The sequence below is a fragment of the Castor canadensis genome, chromosome X (genome assembly GCF_047511655.1).
Source record: "Castor canadensis chromosome X, mCasCan1.hap1v2, whole genome shotgun sequence".
Lineage (NCBI taxonomy): Eukaryota > Metazoa > Chordata > Mammalia > Rodentia > Castoridae > Castor > Castor canadensis.
In genome coordinates, this window is record NC_133405.1 from 112,668,124 (window position 1) to 112,690,268 (window position 22,145).

Genomic DNA, 22,145 nt, shown 5'->3' on the forward strand with positions numbered 1-22,145 from the left:
TTCAAACCTAATATTGCTGTTACTTAATATTCTGTTTTGGTTTCTAACTACCCTCTGGTTCAATGTAAAAGCTCTTCATAACTTGCTTGTGAATTATTTCATTTTTATCCTAGAGTCATCTCTCCCACTTGTGTATTTCTGTCTCTTCTCTAGTTCCATGAATGGACTATTTCCTTTCTTTCATGCCCTGACAGCTATACTGTTCTGTTTATTATCCTGAGTTCCTTTTTCCACCTTGTTTGCCTCCATGCTCTCAATTTTCCAATCTCAGCTGAGATGTCATTTCATCAAGGAACACTGGATGTTTCAAGTGACTTCTCTTAAGATATGCATGTCACAGAAACATAACTTCTAAAATCAGGGAAATTATCAATATATCTCTATCTATGTATATATTCTTTTTTGAATCTACTTTTTCATTAAGCAATAAGGGCAAATGGGATAGGAACATTGTCTTTTTCCCAGTTGTGTTTCTATGTATCAGTGCTTATTAGTTGCTTCATTTAGTAAGCCTAAAAGGTGAAAAGTTATGTATTAGTTTCCTATTATTGCTATAAAACTTATCAAAACTATACAAGTTTAATATTAAATAGTTTTTCAAGTCAGAATGGAAATAACCCTGATGTCCTATAACTGATGAATGTATCAAGAAAATGTAGTATATGTACACAATGGAGTTTTATTCAGCCATAAGGAAGAATGAAACTATGTAGTTTGAAGGTAAATGGATGCCATAAAGTTAAGTGAAGTAAGCCAGGTTCAGAAAGATAACAGCCACATGTTTTCTCTTATACATGGAAGATAGAGCCAAAAGATAAACATATATGCAAAAACAATCATGGTCATGTACAAACATATGTAGAACTTGTTTGTAATAGTGGAACTACTATATGGCACCCGGCGGAGGAGGGAAAGCAAAAGAAAATGATGGTTAACAATAGCAAAATGCATCACATCTGCACAGGTAGAGGACATAACATTATGTACTGAAAGCTGTTGAAAAATGGGGGGTAGCAGGGAAGGGGCAAGGGAGAGTAACAGAGGGGGTTCAACTGACCAAAGTATACTCATAACTAGGATACATTGAGAAACCCCTTTGAACATTGACTTTGAAATTTAAAATGAAAGAACTGAAAAGTAGTTACAGTATGGAGGGTACTTGTGGGAGGGGGAGGGGGAGTAAAGGAGAAGAAGGTGAGGGAATATGGTTGATGGGATTCATATACATACACAAAATAGAACAATGAAACCTCTTGAAATTGCTTCAAGTGTGGCCAGAAGGGAGTCAAGGGAAGGAGATGATAGGGGAGATCTAACCAATGTACAACATGGGCCTATTTGGAATTGTCACAATGAATACCCCCTGCACAACAAATGTAACCTAATAAAAATAAAAACTTAAAAATTTGGTGGTGCTGGGGCTCAAATCTTATGACCTTGCACATGTTAGACAAGTGTTTTACCGATAGCTATATCTCCATCCTCCCACTTTGACTTTAATATAGCTTCTTTAGTTTTCTGTACAATGAATATATGCTAATAAAAATGAAAAAAAGGAAACCAAAATGAGCCTTTCTGGGTTTAAAGTTGGGTGTTTGGCTCTGTGCCTTCTGGAGGCTCCAGAAGAAAATCTACTTCCTTGTTATTTTCTGGTGTCAAGAGCCTTCTCACATTCTTTGGCTCATAGCCTTCTTCCTACAGTGTCAAAATCAGCAAAACCAGGAAAATCTCCCTGTAAAATGTTAGTTGATTAGCAACTCTAATTCCATCTATAGTGGTAATTCCCTTTTTCATAAAATTTATTCACAGATGTCAGAGATTAGGGCATGGACATCTTTGAGGAGAACATTATTCTGCTTACAGGTTAATAGAATTAATATGTGTAGAGAAGAAAAATGAGAAGAGGACTGAAAAGTAAATCTGGGCTTCATTACCTTAAAAAACCTTTATTGACCACTACTCTGTAGCACATTCTATGCTAAGTGCATAGAATTTCTGATCCTGAGAGTCACTACCTTGGAAATGAGAAAGGATATAGATAATATTATTAAGAACAACTTTTGTAGGATGATGAGCAGTGAAAGCTGCATTGCATTGATTGCAGAGTGAATGGGAAATAAGGAGGCCTTTTTGACACTGACAGCTTTTCTGTTCTTTGTGTGTAAGTTTAATTATTTTAGACCTCCTCATTATAAACTGACCACTAATATCACCTTATGCTCTAGAAATCTAAAATACTATGATCAAAGGCTATTACTCAGATTTAATGGAAAGCGTTTTTCATACCATTATCTATTCTAACCTCCTTCATTCTGCATTGCCATTTTGCAGCACTAATACCATGGTAACTCCATTTTATAAATATATCCAGAGTTTAGAGCCTTCCTTCATAATGCTCCAAAGTATCACGTAACCTTATCTAGTGTTCACCATTAATCTTCCATATTTCTCATTTCCCCCCCCTCAGTTTTTTGGTAGATGCAGAGAATAGATTGAGCTCTTCTGTACTATTTCATATTCCTTTTATTTAAAGTGAAATAAAATCATACCCCTTTGCATTTCTTCATTATGTGTTTTTCTAAACTGTTATCAACTTTAATATTCCTTTCTGTACCTCAACTTTTATTTTCTGTGTCACATAAGTGATAAGGATCTTGAATTAACATATATATTTTAAAATAACCCATTTAAAAATGTTTCCAGGCTGGAGGCCCGTGGCTCCAGTGAAAAAGAAAATGTTGGAGAAGAGGAAAGAGATAGAAAGGAAGGGAGAGATGGTAAGAGAGGATAATGGGGGGGTAGATATGATCACTATATGTTATATTCATGTATGAACACATCACAAAGAAACACATTGTTCAGTATAACTGACATGTACTAATAATAGAATAAAAATTAAACTATCCACAAATACATTTAAAATGAATAGCAGGGCACCTTGGGCACCAAAAAAAATTTCAGGCACAGATTATTGCTAACTGCTTTAAGGATTATTGTTGTTCACAGAACCATTTTTGGTTTTCCTCTTTTATTCATTTATTTTTAATTTTTTTTAAATTTTTATTTTATTCATATGTGCATACAATGTTTGTGTCATTTCTCCCCTTCCCTCCACCCCTTCCCTTACCCCCCTGCTCCCTCCCTTACCCCCCATTACCCTTCCATACATGGCAGAAAAAAAACTATTATGCCCTTATCTCTAATTTTGTTGAAGAGAGAGTATAAGCAATAACAGGAAGAACCAAGAGTTTTTGCTAGTTGAGATGAGGATAGCTATACAGGGAGTTGACTCGCATTGATTTCCTGTACATGTGTGTTATCTTCTAGGTTAATTTTTCTCAAACTAACCTTTTCTCTAGTTCCTGGTCCCCTTCTCCCATTGGCCTCAGTTTCTTTTAAAGTATCTGCTTTAGTTTCTCTGTGTTGAGGGCAACAAATGCTATCTAGATTTTTAGGTGTCTTACCTATCCTCATACCTCCCTTGTGTGCTCTCGCTTTATCATGTGATCAAAGTTCAATCCCCTTGCTGTGTTTGCCCTTGATCTAATGTCTGCATAGGGTGAGAACATATGATTTTTGGTCTTTTGGGCCAGGCTAACCTCACTCAGAATGATGTTCACCAATTCCATCCATTTAACTGTGAATGATAACATTTTGTTCTTCTTCATGGCTGCATAAAATTCCATTGTGTATAAATACCACATTTTCTTAATCCATTCATCAGTGGTGGGACATCGTGACTGTTTCCATATGTTGGCTATTGTGAATAGTGCTGCAATAAACATGGATGTGCAGGTGCCTCTGGAGTAACCTGTGTCACAGTCTTTTGGGTATATCCCCAAGAGTGGTATTGCTGGATCATATGGTAGATCAATGTTTAGTTTTTTAAATAGCCTCCAAATTTTTTTCCAGAGTAGTTGTACTGGTTTACATTCCTACCAGCAGTGTAAGAGGGCTCCTTTTCACCTGCATCCTCACCAACACCTGTTGTTAGTGGTGTTGCTAATGATGGCTAGTCTAACAGGGGTGAGGTGGAATCTTAGTGTGGTTTTAATTTGCATTTCCTTTATTGCTAGAAATGGTGAGCATTTTTCATGTGTTTTTTGGCCATTTGAATTTCTTCTTTTGAGAAAGTTCTGTTTAGTTCACTTGCCCATTTTTTATTGGTTCATTAATTTTGGGAGAATTTAGTTTTTTAAATTCCCTATATATTCTGGTTATCAGTCCTTTGTCTGATGTATAGCTGGCAAATATTTTCTCCCACTCTGTGGGTAGTCTCTTCAATTTAGAGACCATTTCTTTTGTTGAGCAGAAACTTTTTAGTTTTATGAAGTCCCATTTATCTATGCTTTCTCTTAGTTGCTGAGCTGCTGGGGTTCCATTGAGAAAGTTCTACCCTATACTTATTAATTCCAGAGTATTTCCTACTCTTTCCTGTACCAACTCTAGAGTTTGGGGTCTGATATTAAGATCCTTGAACCATTTTGAGTTAATATTGGTATAGGGTGATATACATGGATCTAGTTTCAGTTTTTTGCAGACTGTTAACCAATTTTCCCAGCAGTATTTGTTGAAAAGGCTGTCTTTTCTCCATCGTATATTTTTAGTGCCTTTGTCAAAGACAAGTTAGTTATAGTTGTGTGGCTTCATATCTGGGTCCTCTATTCTGTTCCACTGGTCTTCATGCCTGTTTTTGTGCCAGTACCATGCTGTTTTTATCATTATTGTTTTGTAATACAGTTTGAAGTCAGGTATCGTGATACCTCGAGCATTGTTCTTTTCACTGAGTATTGCCTTGGCTAGTCATGGCCTCTTGTGTTTCCATATAAATTTAACGGAAGATTTTTCAATATCTTTAGTGAATGTCATTGGAATTTTGATGGGAATTGCATTAAACATGTGTATTACTTTTCGGAGTATAGACATTTTTGCTATTTTGAATCTACCAATCCATGGGCATGGGAGATCTCTCCACTTTCTATAGTCTTCCTCAATCTCTTTCTTCAGACGTTTATAGTTTTCCTTGTAGAGGTCATTCACATCCTTTGTTAAGTTTACACCTAGGTATTTGATTTTTTTTGAGGCTATTGTAAATAGAATTGTTTTCATATATTCTTTCTCAGTTTGTTCATTATTAGTGTATAGATATGCCAATGATTTTTGTGTTTTGATTTTATATCCTGCTACCTTGCTATAGCTATTGATGGTATCTAGGAGCTTCTGAGTAGAGTTCTTTGGGTCTTTAAGGTATAGGATCATATCATCTGCAAATAGGGATCTTTTGACAGTTTCTTTACCTATTTGTATTCCTTTTATTCCTTTTTCTTGCCTAATTGCCCTGGCTAGGAATTCCAGTACTATGTTGAAGAGGAGTGGAGATAGTGGGCATCCTTGTCTAGTTCCTGATTTTAGAGGGAATGATTTCAGTTTTTCTCCATTAATTATAATGCTGGCTGTAGGTTTGTCATATATAGCTTTTATAATGTTGAGGTACTTTCCTTCTATTCCTAGTTTTCTTAGAGCTTTTATCATGAAATGGTTTTGGATCTTATCAAAGGCTTTTTGTGAATCTATTGAGATGATCAAGTGGTTTTTGTCTTTGCTTCTGTTAATGTGGTTTATTACATTTATTGATTTTCATATGTTCAACCACCCTTGCGTTCCTGGGATGAAGCCTACTTGGTCGTGATGAATGATCTTTTTGATGTGTTGTTGAATTCAGTTTGCCATCATTTTATTGAGGATTTTTGCATCAATGTTCATTAAGGAGATTGGCCTACAGTTCTCCTTTTTGGAGGTGTGTTTGCCTGGTTTGGGGATAAGTGTAATACTGGCTTCATAAAATGTTTTAGGCAGTTTTCCTTCCCTTTCTATTTCGTGGAACAGTTTAAGGAGGGTTGGTATCAGTTCTTCTTTAAAGATCTGATAGAATTCAGCAGAGAATCTGTCAGGTCCTGGACTTTCTTTTTAAGGAGAGTCTTGATTGCTGCTTCAATTTCATTTTGTGTTATAGAACTATTCAGGTGATTAATATGCTCTTGGTTCAGTTTTGGATGATCATATGTATCTAGAAATCTGTCCATTTCTTTAAGAATTTCAAATTTATTTGAATATAGGTTCTTGAAGTAGCCTCTGAGGATTTACTGGACTTCTATGGTTGCTGGGTGCATGCCGCCACTCCTGCCTTCTCTGGCCGACTTGTTTATTTACAGTTCTGTGAGGGATTTCCCTCCCCGCCTTTTGGCATGCAGGGCACCCCACCCTCTTTGCTACTGTCTTTTTTGTTATTGTTTATTATTCAGTTTTTTTTCTCTTTTTTCCCTGGGTGGGGGTTGGTCTGTCCAGGGGGCTATGCTGATCTGGCCCAGGGTTGTCTGTGGGAATACCACATGCTGCTTAGCTCACCTTGAGTTCTGCATCCTCCCAAGCGGTTTGGTAGCTGGCATCTAGTGGCGTGGGAGCCCTCCTGGTTTCTCCATTTAATGTGGAGTGGGGATTCTATGCATGGGCTGGGAGTGTGGAGGAGTCAAAGTTTTGCCTCTTCTCGGTGGTGTTTTGTCCTTTAAGGTGTATCTCCAGTGTCTCTCCAAGATTTTACTTCAGGAAACACGCTTTCTGCTTCCTCCCTCTAGTTGCCATCTTGGAATCTCTGGTTTTTCACTTTTTAAATGCTATCACTCATATCTTTTCTGACAGCAGACAAGGGAAGAGGTCATGTTATATAGATTCTTCATTATCTTTTACCCAATTCCCTTTGCTATTTCTTCTCATGCCACTCCACGGCTCACAGTTTAAATCACAACAAATGAAAGTTGCATATAAGTAAGAGTATTGCTTTCTTAGTGCAATTGCTTTTGCCCTTTTCACTACTCACCAAGATTCATCTTTTCCTTTCCAATGTTTTCTTTCTTTATTTTCACCCATAGTTCTAGACTTAACCTAGCCACAGCCTTCTATAAAATAGCTTTTTAATACCCATGTAACTGCATATTACATCTCTGTGCTCATTTGGATATATGTATCCTTGCTTACACAAAATGTTTCATGTTTGTGCATGATATTTATGTTTCTATTAGGCTATGAACTTTGTAACACAGTCTTGATTATATCCTTAGTAGTGCAGTGGCCACTTATTCAATCTATAAGTAATTCCATGAATGATTTCATAATATAGTAATAAATCGTCCATGAGTTAAACATAGTTAATATCTTCATTTCACAGAAAAGAGACTGAAGCCTACTATTTTATTTTCTCCTTTTATTTTATTGCTTTTACATTTACTTACATGTGTATACATTGTTTGTTACCCCCCAACCCGCTGCCCAAAAGAACCTGTTTTGAAACAGGCAGAACCTGTTTTGCCCTCTTCTCTGATTTTGTTGAAGAGAAAACATAGGAGAGAATAAGAAAGACATAGTGTTTTTGCTAGTTTGGAATAAAGATAGCTATACAGAGCAATTCCTAGCATTGCTTCCGTGCACTTGTGTATTGCAACCCACATTGGTTCATCTCTGCCAGACCTCTTCACTATTTTCTGGTCCCCTTCCCATAGTGGCCTCTGCCAATTTAAGATTACTTTATTCACTCCTCAACAGGGAGCACATCAACCACATTGAAGTTTTAGATTTCCTTTCCTTTCCCTATTTCTCTAGTACATGTTATCCCCTTAGTTTGTGACCCATGTCCAATAATATTACTGTATTGGTTTTGGGTCTATAATCTGCATATGAGGGAGAACATGCGATTTTTGGCCTTCTGAGCCTGGTTAACTTCACTTAATATGATGTTCTCTAGTTCCATCCATGTACTTGCGAATGACAAAATTTCATTCTTCTTTGTGGCTGGGTAGAATTCCATTGTGTATAAATATCACATTTTCTTAATCCATTCATCGGTTGTGGGGCATCTTGTCTGTTTCCATAGCTTAGCTATTGAGAATAGTTCTACAATAAACATGGGTGTGCAGGTGATTTTGTAGTAACTTGAGTCACATTTTTTTCAGGTATATCCCTAGGAGGGGTATTGCTGGGTCATATGGCAGATCTGTGTTTAAGGCCATAATTCTAGTAAATTCTACATTGGAACTGACTGCCTGTTCTAATTTAATGATTTCTCAGTTTGTCTGATACAGTTTTTCTGCAATAACTTGCTCTTGTGAATCATAAATATAGCAGTGTCATTTGCATTCCCGAGGGCTTCAGGAATATAAAAGTTAACAACAGGGTAAAAGGTCCACACGCTAATCTTAGAAAATTCAAATGGCCAGATATACTGAACAAAATATACCTTTATTAGAAGGGGTTAATTAATTCTGAAAAGAAATACAAATTTTATGTCTTGGTAGAAAGCTATTTTATATGGAGTTTTACCATAGAAAGCATAAAATAAAATGTTGGGTTTTCTACCTATTCTCATGTCTCCCATATGTGCTCTCCCCTTGTCATGTGATCGAAGTCTAACCACATTGCTGCATTTGCCCTTGATCTAAAGTCTGCATATAAGGAAGAACATATGATTTTTGGTGTTCTGAGCCTGGCTGACCTCACTCAGAATGATGTCCTCCAGTTCCATCCATTTACCTGCAAATGATAAGATTTCATTCTTCTTCATGGCTGAGTAAAATTCCGTTGTGTAGAAATACCACATTTTCTTAATCCATTCATCAGTAGTGAGGCATCTTGGTTGTTTCCATAACTTGGCTATCCTGAATAGCGCTGCAATAAACATGGGTGTGCAGGTACCTCTGGAGTAACCTGTGTTGCATTCCTTTGTGTATATCCATTTGATGTCCCCACTCCAGAGGAACTAATACAGAAACCTTAAAGCAACAGAGGTTAACATGAAAAGGGGATCAGGGACTAGTGTAAAGATCAGTTAGAGATGAATCAACTCTAGTTGTAACACATTTGTACATGAAAGCAATGCTAGGAATCTTTCTGTATAGCTATCCTTAATTCAACTAGCAAAAACACTTTGTCTTCCTTATTATGCTTATGTCTTCTTCCCTTTAACAAAATTAGAGATAAGGGCAGAGCAGGTTCTGCCTGGAAGTGAGGAGGGGAGGGGGGAGAGGGTGGGAATGGGGGATGGGGGGGGAGGAGAAATAACCCAAACAATGTATGCACATGTGAATAAATGAATAATAAATTTTTAAAAAAATAAATAAATTAAAATAAAATATTGGTCACTCTTTGCAATTTATGAAGTACTAGTTCTTCACTTCTTGACACTTCTAGGGAGCAGTTTTTGAGTCAATTTTTCTAAGAGAGATTTTCTTGTTTGTATTTCATACTAATATGTCCATGCATATTTTTATTAGTAAAATGTGCTATATGAAACAGCTGAACAAGAACATAGAATCACTTCCTAATAAAACATATTTTACTTTATTCTTTTCTCATTCTCTTGGTTATTTCACATAAATATATTTTACTATAGACTAGATGTCTTCAATAATATCCATCTTGTTAAAGCATCAAAAAATAGTCTATATAATGATTTATATATGCATGATGTATATCAATCAACCTTAGAGTAACTAGGTATATATCTGATCATGCTTAAAATTATGAACTTCTTAGCAACTTGAGAAGTAACAATGGAAATGTACAGATTTAAATATATAAAAGAATAACATTTTAGCATAATAAAAATTTAAAAAGAGTATGAGAAAAGGAACTTGAGAAAATGCTTTCATGCGTTAATTAAGAATGAGCAGCTTAATTACTGATGGTAATCCTTAACTTGGATTTCATGGTAATAGGAATCTTCCACAAGGAGGTCAATCAGTTCTATGAAAATGTAGGTAAATATGTTTGCACAGGCATTTTTGGAAGAAAAGATTCTTTTTTTAATCAGATAAACAACTGGAGTTCATGGCATGAAATGTTTAAGAACTATCAATATATAATCTCATTCCAGTTAATTAAAAAATACCTAGCACTCAATAGATATATGAGCAGAGGATATAAGCAAGTATTTTGACAAAAGTAGAAACATACAAAATAAATTTCTGAAACAAGCTCTAGTTCATTATTAATCAAAGCAATTCAAATTAATTTAAACACCAAGCATCATCTTATATCTAATGAGACATCAGTTGCTCAGAAAACAAAACCAACAGAAGTCTTGTCAACAGCATATTGCCACTGAGATTATAATTCAGAAGCTCCTAACTTCATTCTTTCTGGGATCAGTAAAATAGGTATGATCATTGGGAAACAATGTGGCATGATTTAGCAAAAGACATAGAACTTGAGAATAGTGATTACCAGATTCTGGGGAGAATAAGGGGAGGGATGGGGAGAGGTCAATCAATGGATACTAAATTATTTTACTTAAATAGAAGCAAGAATTGTGGTGTTCCTCTACTATCTATTGGAGTATGATAATAAGCTGTTTAGTTCAAAAGGCTAAAGAATTTTGAATGTTTTAGATACGAGAAAGGATCAGTGTTTGAGGAGAGGAATACATCCACCTTGATTTTAAACATGCAAAGTATATATACATCAAAACATCACATTAATATGATTTTTATATACTTTAAAAAATATATTTAAAAAACAAAATTTGTCTATAATGTTAAATGTGACTAAATGAAACACTTAATAGCAATTAGTAAATGAAAGGACATTGTTATTTTAAATATTATCAACCAAATCATCCACTATCATGAGTAATATGTAGTATTCAATACTTGAAAATTCATATAGACATTCAACTTGTGCATTACAAAATTACAGACTATTATTTACATAAATGAAAACATGCATGGAAAACTATGGGTTGTTCAAAATAGAGGATCTAAATTCATGATTATTTTGAATTTGTGTCCATATCTTCAGCTTTTATTTAATGACACTCCATATTATCAATTATGCACTGATAAGGTACGTAAGAGTGATCTGGTCAATTTAAAAGTTATGGACTTTGAGTACGATAATCTATACCTGGTTCATCCCTGTCACCTACTAGCTTTATTCATTCTGAATATGTATTTTTCTTATGTATAAGTAGTAAATTATGCATGGATTTAGATGGCATATGTAAAACAGCTTTATGAGAAATAAGGCACTTACAATTGCACATTTTAAAATGATAATAAAATAAATTATAATAATATTTATCCTGTTGCTAAAAACATATGCTACTAAGGTACCATAAAACATTGGCAGGAATTCATTGCATACATATTTTCCATGTATTAAAGACAATAGAGGTAAGGGAGAACATCTACTGAAGATGTTTATATTTTGAACCTCAAATTTAGTGCCATTTACACATTAGATACATAACATTTTGCAAATAATGTCAAGATTTCCATACTGTCTTCAAAGCCTTTATATGTTTAACTGGAAATGATATAAATACTATCATTTTTTGCTTAAAAGCCTCTGGAACAAAACTATCTTCAAGTGGCCTTTGGCGGAGGTTTTGGGGTATGCTTTAGAACATCTGAATGTATGCACGTATACTTACAAATGACTCCGTCTTTGTCCATTTTCTGTTGCCATAAACAAATTCCTGTGATTGGGGTATTTAGGTATGTATGCATTTAAGTGGTACTAGGGTTTGAACTCACAGCCTTGCTCTTGCTACATAAGTGCTTTACCACTTGAGCCATGCCCACAGCCTTTTTTTTGGTTGTACTTATTTTTAGGTGGGATCTCATATTTTTGCCCAGGGTGGGCTTCACACTGTGATATTCCTACCATGACTGCCATGTAGCTGGGATCACAGGAAAGGGTAACTGTGCCTGACTTATTGATGGACATGAAGTCTCACTAACTTTGCCTGGGCTGGCCTTGAACTGTTGTTATGATCTCTGCCTCCTGAATAACTGGGATAAGTAGATATGAGCCACTGTGCTTAATCCAAACTATCATATTTCTAAATTAACACAACATACATCCTATAGCACCATCATCAGAGTCTACTGCAGCCATGTGATCAAACAAACAAAATTTTTTCTGCAGTTTATTACAGATATGTGCCACTGCACCTGGCCCAAGACCAGGTAATTTATGAGGAAAGAAGTTTTGTTTGGGCTTATGATTCTGGGAAGTCCAAGATCATAATGCCGCCTTTGCTCAGCTTCTGGCAAGGGTCCCATGGAAGAAAAGGGAAGGGCAAGCAGGTACACAGAAAAAGAAAATACAAAGGGCACTCTTGCTTTATAACAACCTGCTGTAACCTGGATAAGAGGTAACTAATCCAATCTACAGAGATCAAGAACATACTGCCACTAGATGACATTAATCTATTCATGAGAGCTCTACACCCATGACTCAAACACTTCCCATTAGACCCTACTTATAAACACTGCCACAGTGAAAAATTAAGCCTCAATATGAGTTTTGTTTGGGACAAACTCTATCTATTTTGGCTTGAACATACTCATTTATAGTTTGTTGCATGGGAAAAGATACAAATGCATGTGTAGGAAAAAAAATTAGCAGAATGACAAATAAGGTCATTTACTTTTAAGAATATCTGTATATGATACTGAGAGAGGTATATAGACCAGCCTCTTTCAACAAACCAATTTAAATTTGATCATTTGAAATATCCTGTTCCTTGTTCTATTATTATTTTTATTTTGGTGGTACTGGGGTTTGAACTCAGGGTGTCACACTTGCTAGGCAGGCACTCTGTCTCTTCAGCCAGCCCACTAGCTCTGTTTTATTACTTTGAAAAGGATAGTATAGAATTTGTAGCGAGAAAAAAAATCCCATTATTTTTGGAAAGCATTATTTATTTTTATTTATTCATACTTATACACAAAGGAAAGACTTCACCATTGTGTATATTATTTGTTCTATACTATATGGATTAAGATTATATTGACCATATACCTAGTAGCTTGTAAGAAGAGCACTACTAAAAAAGAATACATTTTGTGAAGGTAAATAAAATTTCTTACCAAAGAAATCAGTTTAAAACATATTATTTATTCACTGCTATTTCTAATATTGGTTAAAACATACGTATGGATTAATATTGTCATTTAAAGTTAGATATTTTTAGTGCATGCATACATCTGTTATGAGAAATATATTATTATATTTCATCTATTTTAAAGAGAAGCAATAGAGATTTACTACTGAATAATAATATGAAGGGAAACAAAGTAACATTTTTCAGGGCATTTCAATAAGGCTTCTTTTGACCTAAGTAAATAAAATATGAAATCTCCAAATCTTAAATATGTCGTAGATATATTCATTTATTAAATGTTAACTAACATGGTCACATTTGCAGTAAATCAAAGATAAGATTTGGTTTTGAAAAAGCATTTTAATAAATCAAAATTAATGTTTCTGTCCATTTTACTCAACATTAATTTCCAGCTTAGGGAAAAAGATAATTTTAAGAGGCATGAGTTTTATAAAGCTGTTTCTTAATAATTTTTCACCCTAATCCTTTGACATAAATCCCTGGGGATTTTTTTCCTTTGAGTATTTATATGTAAGCCAGGAAAAGTATCATTTGCATGTTTATTTGAAATATCCTGACTTTTAGATGAAAAAAGGTACTAGATATTTTGAACTTATGGGAATACTCCTCCCTTAAGGCATTTACATATTTATCAAATGTATTTTGTGAGTTCTTAATTTGTGTAGACAATGTGCTAGGTTCTGGGATGCAAAGATAACAAAGCCATACTCCTGATCCTCAGGAAGCCTCTCCTATATGGGGATCAGGACCATGTTAGAGTATGTAGGTATTGCAAAGAAGGGAATAGCTGTTTCCACATGTATGGGGAGGATTATATAAGGAAAGGGTCAGGAATAGTTTTTCTAAATAGATGACATCTAATAGTTTATTTGAATTATACTAGAGTGATTATTTGTTATCCTGAAATAAACATTCCATTTATTCAGGTGAAACTATTTTTCTACAATGTCTTTATACAATATTTGAATCATGGTATACCTGACCATATTAATCTTAGATATAATTGTAATTTGGATGCCCAATTAAAAATTGCTTATATTTACTTTCATTTATTAATTGATGCAAATATAAAATAATCTGACCACATAATAATTGAGAATTATTTTGGTTGTAAAAGATGAACTATATTTAAAATTTCTTTCTAAATTTTGATCTTTTACTTTACATTGTAGATGAAAGAGAAGATGTTCAAAAGAAAACATTCACAAAATGGATAAATGCACAATTTTCTAAGGTAGGAATATTTGGTTACAGCTCTCTTAAGATGTAATTATTTGTAGAAAATCAAAATGGACTATGTACCTATGCATTTGAAATGCTCACATTATTTTTCTCATAGTGTCATTTTTATTTTAGCTGTTCAAATCTTCAAATATTATGTTGACTTTTAACTAAAGAGTAAGTAGAAGAACATATGATAAAGAGATAGTATCTAAGTTTATAGACATGTATCTTTGGTTCTTCCCAGTAATGTTTCTTTAATGACATAAGTCATCGGGGATTATTACAGCAGTCTTCTATGAAGTACCTTCTATTTGTTAAACATTAGAAGAAGATATGAGGGACTTTATTCTTGTGAAAATGACCATGTTTTGTTCTCCTTTGTCTTTACCAAGTTTAGAAAAACTCATACAACTACATTGGGTCTACTCAACCCCTATAGTTCATAGCATATTTCAAATAATTTAAAATAACAATTCATCCTCCTTTTCTTCAGGTATCAATCCATACTCTTAATAATATTTATGTTGCAACTCAACTCATGATCAATAGCAAAACTCAAGATAATTATATAGGAATAATCAGTAAAATTCTTAACTTGAAAAGTAGTATGTGGAATGTAATATATATTACATTATTGGATTTCAAGATTAGAAAAACTTGGATTTACATTTAATCATACTGTATTCAAGCAAAGAAATCAAATGATTTTTCAGTCAGATTTTATCTTTCCCTCATATATTCATGAATGAATAAATATAGAGTGTCTACTCAGTATTTGATATAAAAATTCAGATAATAGAAACATAAAGCTAATGAATTATGATTCCTATATATAAGGCTTTATGAGTGGCAAAATTGTGATAATGGGTATTTTGCATGTTGTTGTGAGGATACGAAAAGTCATTTTAAGTAAAAATTCCTAACATGAAGCCTTATACTCTTAGTATATATGAATTTTTCTCTCTGTGGATTTATCTCCTTTTGTAAACATCTTGGTAATGAATCTCAAACAATCCACTAGGAGATAAAATCTCAAAGGTGCTCCCTTTGCTATTACAAAAGGTTGTTTTAGAGAATCATCCATTTTTGGTGTATTTGGCAGCAGAACATTCTCAGGTGATTTTTTAGCATATTGGCAAGAGGTACAAGGTTACTGAATTTTTTACTAATAGAATTGTATTTTAATTTACTTAGTGAATGAGTAATTTGAAGTTTTCAGTACAGAACTCTAAACAATAAACATAAACTGGAATATGTATTTTTAGAAACCTCAACTTGTTTTTGAACTGAGATACAAGAAATAAATAATGAACTGAGATACAAGAAATAAATAATAAAATATGACTACACAATAAGATAATACATGAAAAATAGCTGAAATAAATAGGATAAGAATTTATAGTTCTTTTGGGTATATCCCCAGGAGTGGGATTGCTGGATCATATGGTAGATCTATGGTTAGATTTTTAAGAAGCCTCCAAATTTGTTTCCAGAGTGGTTGCACTAGCTTGCATTCCCACCAGCAGTGGATTAGGGTTCCTTTTTCCCCACTTCCTCATCAACACATGTTGTTGGTGATGTTTTTGATGATGGCTATTCTAACAGGGGTGATGTGGAATCTTTATGGCCAGAGATGGTGAGCATTTTTTCATGTGTTTTTTTGGCCACTTGAATATCTTTTGAGAAAGTTCTGCTTAGTTCAGTTGCCCATTTCTTTATTGGTTCATGATTTTGGGAGAGTTTAGATTAAAAAATAAATAAATAAATAATCAACTTCAATAAAAAAAAGAATTTGTAATTCTCAGAATATTTTCAAGATCATTGTATATAGTTTATTTAGTGCCTCTGCTGACTTCATAAAAATTTTCTTAACTTTAGAATTTTGAAACAGATTATAGGTATGTTTTTAAACAAATATTTATAAATAAGTCAGAATTATAAATATATTTTCTGAAATAAGAAACATAATATAAATCTTCCAATTAAACTAGTGAGTTATTTTATAAGATATATAAACACTACATAATCTCATTATCACAAATGTAGAGCGTGTATTCTCATTCTCACAAATAAAATAGATCTTCACTCTCTACGTATGGATATTCTGATATTTATCACAACTCACCTGCTAATATCAAACCAAAATTTGACATTTTATCTTTTGTGAATATATTGTTGGTACAACCTTAGACAATTAGATGTATTATGAGTGGCCTTTATGAGTGCCCATATTTTAAAAACTGTGGAATAGTAGCATACATAAGTCTATTATCTGTTTTTTTCAAGAATATGTTTATCCTCAAATTCAATTACTACTTATTTTATTTAGTAAATGTTTTCCATAAAACTGTTACAACTGGATCTGCAAAGTCACCATTTTTTTTAGTTTAGAAGTTCCATTATCAGGCATAACCTAAGTTACATGAATATAAATAAATGTTTACAAAACAAAAGAGAAAAAACATTTAGAAGTAAAAATGTATATATGTTTGTTAATTTTGAAACTTTAACAGTATCTTCTTCATATAATCTTTTGTTTTTCTTTGAAAACTTCATAGAAGTGACTGTATTACTTTTAGAAAATTTTGAGAAAGAATGTGAATTAAAAGGAAGCTGGATGAATGAGATTAAGATACTTGATGATACTAAAAGTTAAACATAACTGTGAGCTATATCATTTGGAATGTATTTATTATATTACAACATAGGTTTCAGCAGAATTTTAAACCTGTGGGATATACAAAATTAGTTACAGTTGAATCTTCTGATCTCATGGAATGTCTCATGGTCATTAGGGTGAAGCTGACTAATTGTTAAATGGAGTAGAATTGAGTAGGCTGTGTGTGGGTAATCTGAGAAAGCAGTACTTTGGCCTAAAAGGAATCTGGAAACCTTTATAAACAAAGGTCTAAAATGTGAGCCCATTGAAGGAAGGAATATGTGTTTTATTTGTAACCACAGTATTAATTATCAGTGTACTGAAATAATATAATAAATATACTGTGCAAAAAATATAGTTAATTAACTTTGCTGTTAAAAAATAAAAATACCAAATGGAAATATGTGTCAAAGAACACTTTTAAAAGAAAAGTAATGAAAATTGTCATCTGTGTTATAAATTAAATATACAGATATACCCATACAACAAAAACATAAATATGAGTTCAAAGGATTATCAGTGGGGCATATACACATTTATATGATATTTTTAACCTTGTTATTTTGTAAAGCCACAAATATTTTGGTGCCATTTGAAGCCAAATGTATCTTTGCAGTAAATTCAACTGAATTTTCACTTCCTCAGTATCATTTTAAAATAAACCCTATCTCTTTTTCAAAATAAGTCTTCCATTAGCCTTCAGTTCCAAAAATTTCTGCTAGAATATGATTTATCACATCCATTCTCTAAAGATAAGCAAGGAATGTTTATCTCCACAAAAATACAAAGCCATTTCTAGATAAGATTACTTAAAGGTAAATATTCTTTCAATGAAATTTGTAGCTATGTTATAATCTTAAAGAAATGGCCATTGTTTACTCATGACAAATATAATTCATATTATAAAAATCTCGCTCATTCACCCAGGCTTATTAAAATGAGGTATGGCTTAAAATCATGACCGAAACCAATTTTGCCACAAACTTGATGTTTGCACTTGAGACAAAATCTTTTGGACTAAAAGTATTTATACTAAATCAATGAGAGGACATAAATAAACCATCTCCTAGTGAGCTACATTATGATTTTGATCCTACACTTGATTTAAAGATTAACATTATTTTCTTGCTCTAGCTCCACTTATATCTTAGACTCTTCTCAAAATTATATGCAGCTTTTATTTCAGTTAAATAAAGAAGGAATATGTAATTAGTTTTGTCCATGACTTTGCAAAAGCCTGAGATATAATAGTACATTGAGTTCTTCTTTGCTACAACACATATGCCTACATTAAAAAGCCAGGACTTACACTCTCAGGATACAAAATCATGAGACAAAATTAGGTGATGTAAAATTCTTCTCATAATAATTCTTCATAATACATCTACTAGCCAGCATTATAATCATGACACAATACAAATTAACACTAAAATTATGAGTCACCAAACAAGACTTCTTTTTTTTATTCATATGCATACAATGTTTGGGTCATTTCTCCCCAGTTCCACCACCTCCTCACTAAACTCCCCGCCCCCTCCCTCTCCCCCCATCCCCTTGCTACCCAGCAGAAACTATTTTGCCCTTATCTCTAATTTTGTTGAAGAGAGAGTATAAGCAGTAATAGGAAGGACCAAGGGTTTTTGCTAGTTGAGATAAGGATAGCAATACAGGGAGTTGACTCGCATTTCTTTCCTGTGCATGTGTGTTACCTTCTAAGTTAATTCTTCTTGATCTAACCTTTTCTCTAGTTCCTAGACCCCTTCTCCTATTGGCTTCAGTTGCTTTAAAGTATCTGCTTTAATTTCTCTGTGTTGAGGGCAACAAATGCTATCTAGTTTTTTAGGTGTCTTACCTATGCTCGTACCTCCCTTGTGTGCTCTCGCTTTTATCATGTGCTCATAGTCCAATCCCATTGTTGTGTTTGCCCTTGATCGAATGTCCACATATGAGGGAGAACATACAATTTTTGGTCTTTTGGGCCAGGCTAACCTCACTCAGAATGATGTTCTCCAATTCCATCCATTTACCAGCAAATGATAATATTTCATTCTTCTTCATGGCTGCATAAAATTCCATTGTGTATAGATACTACATTTTCTTAATCCATTCGTCAGTGGTGGGGCATCTTGGTTGTTTCCATAACTTGGCTATTGTGAATAGTGCCGCAATAAACATGGGTGTGCAGGTGCCTCTGGAGTAACCTGTGTCACAGTCTTTTGGGTATATCCCCAAGAGTGGTTTGCTGGATCATATGGTAGATCAATGTTTAGCTTTTTATGTAGCCTCCAAATTTTTTTCCAGAGTGATTTTACTAGTTTACATTCCCACCAACAGTGTAAGAGAGTTCCTTTTTCCCACATCCTTGCCAACACCTGTTGTTAGTGGTGTTGCTGATGATGGCTATTCTAACAGGGAGGTGGAATCTTAGTGTGGTTTTAATTTGAATTTCCTTTATTGCTAGAAATGGTGAGCATTTTTTCATGTGTTTTTTTGGCCATTTGAATTTCTTCTTTTAAGAAAGTTCTATTTAGTTCACTTGCCCATTTCTTTAATGGTTCATTAATTTTGGGAGAATTTAGTTTTTTAAGTTCCCTATATATTCTGGTTATCAGTCCTTTGTCTGATGTGTAGCTGGCAAATATTTTCTCCCACTCTGTCGGTGTTCTCCTCACTTTAGAGACCATTTCTTTTGTTGAGCAGAAGCTTTTTAGTTTTATGAAGTCCCATTTATCTATGCTTTCTCTTAGTTGCTGTGCTGCTGGGGTTCCATTGAGAAAGTTCTTACCTATACCTACTAACTCCAGAGTATTTCCTACTCTTTCCTGTATCAACTTTAGAGTTTGAGGTCTGATATTAAGATCCTTGATCCGTTTTGAGTTAATATTGGTATAGGGTGATATACATGGATCTAGTTTCAGTTTTTTGCAGACTGCTAACCAGTTTTCCCAGCAGTTTTTGTTGAAGAGGCTGATATTTCTCCATCGTATATTTTTAGCGCCTTTGTCAAAGACAAGTTGGTTATAGTTGTGTGGCTTCGTATCTGGGTCCTCTATTCTGTTCCACTGGTCTTCATGTCTGTTTTTGTGCCAGTACCATGCTGTTTTTATTGTTATTGCTTTGTAATATAGTTTGAAGTCGGGTATCGTGATACTTCCTGCATTGTTCTTTTCACTGAGTATTGCCTTGGCTATTAATGGCCTCTTGTGTTTCCATATAAATTTAATGGAAGATTTTTCAATCTCTTTAATGAATGCCATTGAAATTTTGATGGGAATTGCATTAGACATGTAGATTACTTTTGGGAGTATAGACATTTTTACTATGTTGATTCTACCAATCCATGAGCATGGGAGATATTTCCACTTTCTGTAGTCTTCCTCAATCTCTTTCTTCAGAAGTTTATAGTTTTCCTTGTAGAGGTCATTCACATCTTTTGTTAGGTTTACACCTATGTATTTGATTTTTTTTGAGGCTGTTGTGAATGGAATTGTTTTCATATATTCTTTCTCAGTTTGTTCATTATTAGTGTATAGAAATGCTAATGATTGTTCTATGTTGATTTTATATCCTGCTACCTTGCTATAGCTATTGATGGTGTCTAGGAGCTTCTGAGTAGAGTTCTTTGGGTCTTTAAGGTATAGGATCATATCGTCTGCAAATAGGGCTATTTTGACAGTTTCTTTACTTATTTGTATTTCTTTTATTCCTTTTTCTTGCCTAATTGCTCTGGCTAGGAATTCCAGTACTATGTTGAAGAGGAGTGGAGATAGTGGGCATCCTTGTCCAGTTCCTGATTTTAGAGGGAATGGTTTCAGTTTTTCTCCATTAATTATAATGCTGGCTGTAGGTTTGTCATATATAGCTTTTATAATGTTGAGGTACTTTCCTTCTATTCCTAGTTTTCTTAGAGCTTTTATCATGAAATGGTGTTGGATCTTATCACAGGCTTTTTGTGAATCTATTGAGATGATCAAGTGGTTTTTGTCTTTGCTTCTGTTAATGTGGTTTATTACGTTCATTGATTTTCGTATGTTGAACCACCCCTGCATCCCTGGGATGAAGCCTACTTGGTCATGGTGAATGATCTTTTTGATGTGTTGTTGAATTCAGTTTGCCATTATTTTATTGAGGATTTTTGCACCAATGTTCATTAAGGAGATTGCCCTATAGTTCACCTTTTTGGAGGTGTCTTTGCCTGGTTTTGGGATAAGTGTAATACTGGCTTCATAAAATGTTTTAGGCAATTTTCCTTCCCTTTCTATTTCATGGAACAGTTTAAGGAGTGTTGGTGTCAATTCTTCTTTAAAGATCTGATAGAATTCAGCAGAGAATCCGTCAGATCCTGGACTTTTCTTTTTGGGGAGAGTCTTGATTGCTGCTTCAATTTCTTTTGTGTTATAGATCTCTTCAGGTGATTAATATCCTCTTGGTTCAGTTTTGGATGATCATATGTATCTAGAAATCTGTGCATTTCTTTAAGACTTTCAAATTTATTTGAATATAGGTTCTCGAAGTAGTCTCTGATGATTTCCTGGACTTCTATGGTGTTCATTGTTATCTCCCCTTTTGCATTCCTGATCCTACTAATTTTGGTTTTTTCTCTCATCATTTTAGTCAAATTTGCCAGGGGTCTGTCAATCTTGTTTATTCTTTCAAAGAACCAACTTTTTGCTTCATTAATTCTCTGTATGGTTTTTTTGGTTTCTATTTCATTGATTTCAGCTCTTATTTTTATTATTTCTCTCCTATTTGTTTTGGGATTTGCTTGTTCTTATTTTTCTAGGAGTTTGAGATGTATCATTAGGTCATTGACTTGGGATCTTTCATTCTTTTTAATATATGCACTCATGGCTATAAACTTTCCTCTTAGGACTGCCTTTGCTGTGTCCCATAGGTTCCGGTAGGTCGTGTTTTCATTTTCATTGACTTCCAAGAACTTTTTAATTTCCTCTTTTATTTCATCAATGACCCATTGTTCATTAAGCAATGAGTTATTCAGTTTCCAGCTGTTTGCATGTTTTTTGTCTTTACTTTTGTTGTTGAGTTCTACTTTTACTGCTTTGTGATCTGATAGAATGCATGATGTAATTTCTATTTTCTTAAATTTGCTGAGGCTCGCTTTGTGCCCTAGGATATGATCTATTTTGGAGAAGGTTCCATGGGCTGCTGAGAAGAATGTGTATTGTGTAGAAGTTGGATGAAATGTTCTGTAGACATCAAGTAGGTCCATTTGACCTATTGTATATTTTAGATGTAGGATTTCTTTATTGATTTTTTATTTGGATGATCTATCTATTGATGATA

The 22,145-nt window shown here is 33.9% G+C and overlaps 1 protein-coding gene across 12 annotated transcripts in view; it reads left to right on the forward strand.

Moving 5' to 3' along the window:
* The window catches only part of Dmd (dystrophin), a 2,168,746-nt gene that overhangs the window by 263,429 nt on the left and 1,883,172 nt on the right, over positions 1–22,145 (forward strand). For all 12 annotated transcript variants that reach the window (XM_074062730.1, XM_074062731.1, XM_074062740.1 and 9 more), the window contains one exon: positions 14,131–14,192. In XM_074062730.1, coding sequence (XP_073918831.1) covers positions 14,131–14,192 — 62 coding nt within the window. The remainder of the gene's footprint in view (positions 1–14,130; positions 14,193–22,145) is intronic.